The 7,238-nt window shown below is 34.0% G+C and overlaps 1 protein-coding gene across 2 annotated transcripts; it reads left to right on the top strand.

The window, feature by feature from the left end:
- The first annotated feature begins 3,304 nt into the window (after positions 1–3,304).
- Positions 3,305–6,702, top strand: LOC102596186 (uncharacterized). 2 transcript variants are annotated; one of them, XM_006344993.2, is made up of 3 exons: positions 3,305–3,402; positions 3,678–5,711; positions 6,202–6,702. In XM_006344993.2, exons 2-3 carry the CDS (start codon positions 3,736–3,738, stop codon positions 6,416–6,418), a joined length of 2,193 nt encoding a protein of 730 aa, XP_006345055.1. In that variant the 5' UTR covers positions 3,305–3,402; positions 3,678–3,735; the 3' UTR covers positions 6,419–6,702. The 2 variants fall into 2 exon arrangements, with proteins under 2 accessions (XP_006345055.1, XP_015163167.1); XM_015307681.1 differs by having other exon boundaries at positions 3,320–3,402; positions 3,598–5,711; positions 6,202–6,629.
- Positions 6,703–7,238: the final 536 nt, after the last annotated feature.

The following is a 7,238-nucleotide window of genomic DNA, read 5'->3' on the forward strand; positions in this document are numbered from 1 at the left end:
AAAAAATTAAGAACAGGAGTAATAATAATAGAAATGTATATCATAGAGAGATGTCATGTCATCTCATCTACGTTTAGCTTTATCAAATTTTATTAAATTAAGAAAATTTTAGAATTATTTATTGAAACAAATTTGTCTTTGTCACAATCTTAAGAATACTCTAGAAACGTAATAACCTATGAAGTTGGTCCTTTTTTCTCATAGTCTTGGCAATAATGGGTGAGAAGCTGTAGAAATTTAAGTATAGGAGAACAATAAGTTAATTTAAACGTTTTATTTTTGTGGGTGAATTGATAGATGATAAGTTTTTTTTATAACTGATAATATAATCAAATAATCATAAAGCTAATAGTAATGAGATTACTACTCCCTCTGTCTATTTTACTCGCCCATTATATTAAAATAATTGTCCAACAATTCAGTTTGAAAAATTAAGAGATAATTTATCCTTTGTTTATTTTATCTTTGATGGTAAATACGAGTATTTGATAGCTAATACATTTCTCAAAATATTAAATTTAATATATTTAAAAGATAATAGTAATTATTTATGATTTCTTAAGATGTGTGCTAAATCAATAGTGAATAACTATTGTTGGAAAAAGAGAGTATTAAATGAAGAACTATGCATGATTTTACACATTTGTTAGCCGAAATATGAGATAAAAATAAATAAATAAATAAATATATATCCAGAATTGATTGCAAAATCAATTACATTTCATGATCTGTAAAAAGTAAAATATCATGCTTAAATAAATTTGTGACATACCGTATCAAAATATCTTCACTCGAGGCACCGAAGTGAAAAGCTATTAAAGTTAATGTTGGCACAATCTGATTTCTCAAAGAAAATTGAATTGTAGTCATATTCGGCTCAAACAAATGAGATAAAAATATACTGAAAATAATAGCAAGTCATCAACAAAATATGCAAAAAGAAAATTAAAATGAATTGTTACGTACATTTCTTGACTTCTTCTGTTCAATGCTTCTACAAATTTCCTGAACATGAAATTGGAGGAATTTATATATTCTCTAATACTCTTTAATCTTTACACAAAAACTATAAAGCCGGGAAATTGAAAAGCCAAAGGTTGATTATTAATTAGCATTATTTGGTAGTGTAGTACGTGGGATGAAGTAGTTATTTGGGCTTTATTAGAAACTGCTATTACGTGGGTTAGCATTAATGTTTGTTATTGGCATTACTGTTAGTTATCCATAGTATGTTTTGTTAGGCTTTTTAAATTTATTTAATTAATAAATTATGAATTTTAAAATGCAAAAAGAGGAGAAAAAAAAATGAATGCTGGCCATAGAGAGGTGCCACATCACCTTCTCTATATTCAGCTTTATATATATATATATAGATTGGTACCCATAGGTGTGAAGGTGGTGCGGAGATGGTAGCTATGCATGGGCTTACCCCTCTCTAGATCAAATTTGTGTTTACTTTTCAAAAATATAAGATAAAATACATAATTACCCCATCAAAGTTATACAATTTTTTAAAGTAGACACTTGGGGTGTGTTTGGTATGAAGGAAAATGTTTTCCTGGAAAACAAGTTGATTTTTGAGTTGATTATTAATTAGCATTATTTGGTAGTGTAGTACGTGGGATGAAGTAGTTATTTGGGCTTTATTAGAAACTGCTATTACGTGGGTTAGCATTAATGTTTGTTATTGGCATTACTGTTAGTTATCCATAGTATATTTTGTTAGGCTTTTTAAATTTATTTAATTAATAAATTATGAATTTTAAAATGCAAAAAGAGGAGAAAAAAAAAATATGAATGCTGGCCATAGAGAGGTGCCACATCACCTTCTCTATATTCAGCTTTATATATATATATATAGATTATTGGTCCCCGTGGGGTGTTAATTAATTTCACCAACTCTAGAGGAATAATATAGTAATATGCTTTTTCTTTAATTAATTTATTCACGAGACATGATTTTGTACTAGTACTGCACAATGTTAATTAGATGTTGGCTTTCATGTGAGATATTATATATATTGTGTTTCATTAAATATGCCCATGGTGATTAATTAATAACAAAAAGTCACAAGTAGCAAGTGAAAATTATAAGCCAAAGTCTAGTACTTTATATTATAATTAGTTTGTAATGAGCAAAGAATTATATTGTTTGTAACAAAGCAACATTATATCATACATTTAATGTAAAGTTTGTAATGATCACTCTTTTTTGTTTCAAGTGTCGTTTATGTTTATCAGCAGAAATAGTACTATATGCTCGGTTTAACGTATTTATCAGGAATTTCAAAGTATGAAAGAGTAAATATATAAAGAAGTCGATGAAGTTTAAAAACTACAGTATATACATATTAAAATAATTTTAATTATATATAAAAAATAATTATCGAAGTAAATTCAAATGAATTCGCTGGTACCTCAGATTTTAAGAGTTTAAAAGAAGTTAAATTGGATGGGAAATGGAGTTGCTTCACAACTACCGAAGGTTAAGAGGTCAAGATGGACATGCAAATGCAAGACAAACTTAGAAGCTACTTCAAACCATGACATACTCTATTTTATCATGACATGTAATATTTTATCTCAAATTTTTCTTATAAAAAAAAAGGCAAGTTGTTCATCAGTCCATTAAATTACTTTGCTACCCCTTTTAAGGTGTGTCATATTATTAAAAATATTGGACACTAATTCCAACGCAAAACACTATCAAAGATTATCTTTCATCTACTATGTTTCATTAAAATAACATAGCACTAAAGGTAAATTCGAAAAAAAACAAAGATGAATTGAAAAAAAAAGAAGCTTTAAGACATTACATTTAATCAAATAAATTAAGTAATTAATTAAAAGTGAGTAAATAGAACAATTTTTAGTAGTAGTTGAAAAATTAAGGGGGTTAAATCGTCCAATTTAGTCAACAATTATTTTGGATGGACACGTGGCAAAAGATCCAGATAAACCAGAGAGATCAATAAGTTGGAAACAGAGCGGCGGTAGCAGGCCAAAATTTGGGGAGAAGTCGCCTTCTCTTTTCCTCTGACATTCCACCTCTGCAACTTTAATTAACCTTAAATTAATATTTCATCACGTCTCAATTTATGTGACACATTTTATTCGTATAATATCAAATAAACAAATTAAAAAGAAAAATGTGTTCATGAATTGATGCAAGTCTATTTTTTGTACTTATATTATATTAATTCTATTTACGTCCTCACTTTTTTATCTTTAATCTACAAAATTCTGTCTTTTTCTATCCTCTTCATCAAACACTGTGATTCCAGACCCACCAATAAGAATTAGATTTTTTAATTTTTGCTTTTAGACTTTGTATTTTTATGTCTATATAACTTTCTCTGAGCACCATTTCATCTTTACTGCTAATGGCTTCTTTCTAATAAGGTATGTATCTTTCTCTTAATTCTTCTACCAGTCATTTCAACTCTCTCTTCTTCTTTTTTTGCATTATTTTCACTAGTCAACTTGTGTTCTCTGTTCCATTTATTTTAGATGTTTTGTCTTTGTACATACTTGATTCTTGCTGTAGCTGTATGCTAAGATCTGTTGAAAAGATTCAATTTCTATGTCCATGTAAAGGTCAACTTGTTTGTGGCATATGATGGGGGTATTGTTGGATCTGCTTTGGGATTGACCTAGAAAATACTTTGAATTTGCAGGTAATTTTATTTAATTTATTGGTGGTTCTTGTTTATTTTTGTGTGTTTTTGCTGGAAGATGCCTGGAGTTGTTATGGATGAAATTCATGAAGTAGGCGAGATTAAAGAATTGAAGGAAAATGGAAATTCTACATCATGTAAAGAGAATGAGGAAGGGGGTTTAGCTCCTCGAAATGGGGGCGAGGAGCATGTAGGTGATGGGGTGGTTGAGCCTTCCATTGAGGAACTTTATGAGAATGTGTGTGAGATGCAGAGCTCTGATCAATCTCCATCTAGGCATAGTTTTGGATCAGATGGAGATGAATCTAGGATTGACTCCGAGTTACGACATCTTGTGGGGGGAGAAATGAGGGAAGTGGAGATAATTGAGGAGGATGAGGAGGTGCAGAAGCCAGAGACTGAAGACTCTCGTAGCGATTCTGGCTCTAAGAAGGAAACTTCTGATGATGTGAAGTTGGATAATTCACCATCGTCTAGTATGAAGGATCCTTCTTCAGGGCAACCCAAGACGCCCTCTCAATTGGTGTTGGAATCAGAAACTTCAGCAAAATCAAATACAAAGGGTAGGAGAGCTTCCCTTGATAAGAAAAATGGAAATAATACGAAGAAGGTAGTTGTGGGAGGTATCTCAAGGAGTAGGCAGAAGAGTTCGCCTGCTTCAGGATCAAAATTGAAGAATGGAACTGAGGACTCATCTGATTCAGGTTTAGACAATCCTGACCTTGGCCCTTTCCTGCTTAAGCAAGCAAGAGATTTGATAGCTTCGGGGGATAATTCCCATAAAGCTCTTGAATTGGCTCATCGAGCAGCGAAGTCATTTGAGAAATGTGCCAATGGAAAACCTAGTTTGGATGTGGTCATGTGTCTGCATGTAACTGCAGCAATATACTGTAATCTGGGCCAGTATGATGATGCCATTCCACTGATAGAGCACTCGTTAGAAATTCCGGTGGTTGAAGAAGGACAAGAACACGCCCTTGCCAAATTTGCTGGTTATATGCAATTGGGTGATACTTATGCAATGTTGGGCCAACTTGAGAACTCGATTGTTTCTTATACCACCGGTATGGAAATCCAAAGACAAGTGTTGGGAGATAGTGATCCCAGAGTTGGTGAGACTTGTCGATATCTTGCTGAGGCTCATGTTCAGGCTCTGCAGTTTGATGAAGCGGAGAAGCTTTGTCGGATGGCTCTTGACATACATAAAGAGAATGGTTCACCACCTTCACTAGAGGAAGCGGCAGACAGGAGGCTGATGGGACTAATTTGTGAGTCAAAGGGAGACCATGAGGCTGCTCTCGAGCATCTTGTTCTGGCCAGTATGGCCATGGTAGCCAATGGGCAGGAATCTGAGGTGGCATCTGTTGATTGTAGCATTGGAGACACATATTTGTCTCTGAATAGGTATGATGAAGCCATTTTCGCTTACCAAAAGGCACTCACAGCTCTCAAGTCTAGCAAAGGAGAAAACCATCCCGCCGTTGCTTCTGTTTTTGTCCGTTTGGCTGACTTGTACAACAGGACGGGAAAGCTAAGGGACTCAAAGTCATACTGTGAGAATGCCCTCAGAATATATGGGAAGCCCATACCTGGGATTGCTCCAGAGGAGATTGCTAATGGTCTTACTGATGTTTCTGCTATTTATGAGTCGATGAATGAGCTTGATCAGGCACTCAAGCTGCTACAGAAAGCGCTGAAGATTTATAACAATGCTCCTGGGCAGCAGAGTACTATAGCGGGTATCGAAGCCCAAATGGGGGTGATCTATTATATGTTAGGAAAATATTCTGAATCTTATAACTCCTTTAAAAGTGCCATTTCAAAGCTCAGAGCAAGTGGAGAGAAGAAATCAGCATTCTTCGGGGTCGCCCTTAACCAAATGGGGCTTGCTTGTGTACAGCGGTATGCAATAAATGAGGCAGTCGAGTTGTTTGAAGAATCAAAGGGCATCTTGGAGCAAGAATATGGACCTTATCACCCTGAGACGTTGGGAGTGTACAGCAACCTTGCTGGCACATATGATGCTGTTGGCAGGTATGTCAATCGCTACATCTACTAACTTTGCAATTCCTTTAAAGAAGCACCATATTTACTTTGTCATTTACCTGGTGTGATTTGTTATGTTCTTAGAGAGCTTAAACATTTTACTTAGTTTGTTTTATTATCTGAAATTCATATGATTTTTTCTGCTGTTTTACGATTTTGCATGCTAGACTTGGTGGGGGCAGTTTTCTTCTTGTACTCTCTGCTTTCTGATGAAATCCCACCTTTAAGACATTGATCTAATTTGAGACTTGTTACTTGCATAGTTGAAAAGTGAGCATATATAAGACAGCTCCCTCCCCAAAAAAGTACTAAAATTTGTCAAAGTTTTCGCCAACCAAGTTTTGTTTGACTAGGAGCTAGTATCTGCTAAGAAGTATTTATTGGCAGGCAACACATATGTGTGTCCGTCGTTATGAATCATGATTCTGTAATGCATGTCTGTTTTCCAACTACATGGTGATCTTGATACGCTTTGCAGGTTGGATGAGGCTATTGAAATATTGGAATACATTGTTGGGGTGAGAGAGGAAAAGCTAGGGACAGCAAATCCAGACGTAGCTGACGAAAAGAAAAGGTTGGCTGAGCTACTAAAAGAAGCTGGTAGGGTTCGAAATAGAAAAGCCAGATCACTGGAGAATCTACTCGATGCTAATCACCGTCCTAATACTATAAATAATGATTTGATTATAGTATGATTATGAACACAATGTACATGAAAAATTAAATATTTTGAGATATTTATCAGAGTCAAGAAAAAGGTATAGGTTGAAGGCTTTATTAATTGAATCTTATTCTGGCATGAATTGGCATAATGCTGAATGGGGGCATCTTGGTCACAAAGTTGTTGTATTGGTCTTGCTTTGTTTTCATATTCATTGATATATTTATTGTGCCCAGTTGTTGCAACTCTGTAATCATTTGTATATCATTATAGAAGGAAAGAATAATACTTTTTATACACCATTACAGATTTTGAGCATTTTAATGAGCTGTCCTTGAGAGAAATACTATACAATTATTTGCAGTTCAATTAGATAAGTATATCATTGAAACTAAAGTTCTGTTTCTGAACAAAAGCCAATTACAACAAAAACTGACTAACTTTGCCTCAGTCTCAAGTAAGTTGGAGTTGGCTAATATGAATTCACTCTGTCTATGTCGCTCCAGGCAAGTCTATCTTAGTCCAATAACAGTAACATATAAAATACCAAATATGTGAGTAATATCTGGTTGGCACTACACCAACCCCATGATTCAGCAATCACCAAAGTTGGGTTGGTGGAATTGGAATGTAGACAGTTGTAATTACTTGTCTTTTCATTGTCACTTCTAAAGTTTATAACAAGTAGGTGTACTGCTCGGAAAAAACAAATTTCATAAGTGACATATCATAGCATGATACTCCCTCAGTCTCTAAGTACTTATCCATTTTTGAATTGACACACCTATTAAAGAAATTAATGAATTGACATAGTGAGTTTACCATTTTACCTCTATTAATTATGAAGTGGATGA

Source organism: Solanum tuberosum, unplaced genomic scaffold (genome assembly GCF_000226075.1).
Source record: "Solanum tuberosum cultivar DM 1-3 516 R44 unplaced genomic scaffold, SolTub_3.0 scf00062, whole genome shotgun sequence".
In the NCBI taxonomy this organism is placed as follows: Eukaryota; Viridiplantae; Streptophyta; class Magnoliopsida; order Solanales; family Solanaceae; genus Solanum; species Solanum tuberosum.

Bases quoted from the DNA above. Each gene is read 5' to 3' on its own strand.
- LOC102596186 (XM_006344993.2), top strand. From the start codon at position 3,736: ATGCCTGGAGTTGTTATGGATGAAATTCATGAAGTAGGCGAGATTAAA. The intron at 5,712-6,201 runs GTATGTCAATCG...TACGCTTTGCAG, and splicing joins ACATATGATGCTGTTGGCAG to GTTGGATGAGGCTATTGAAA.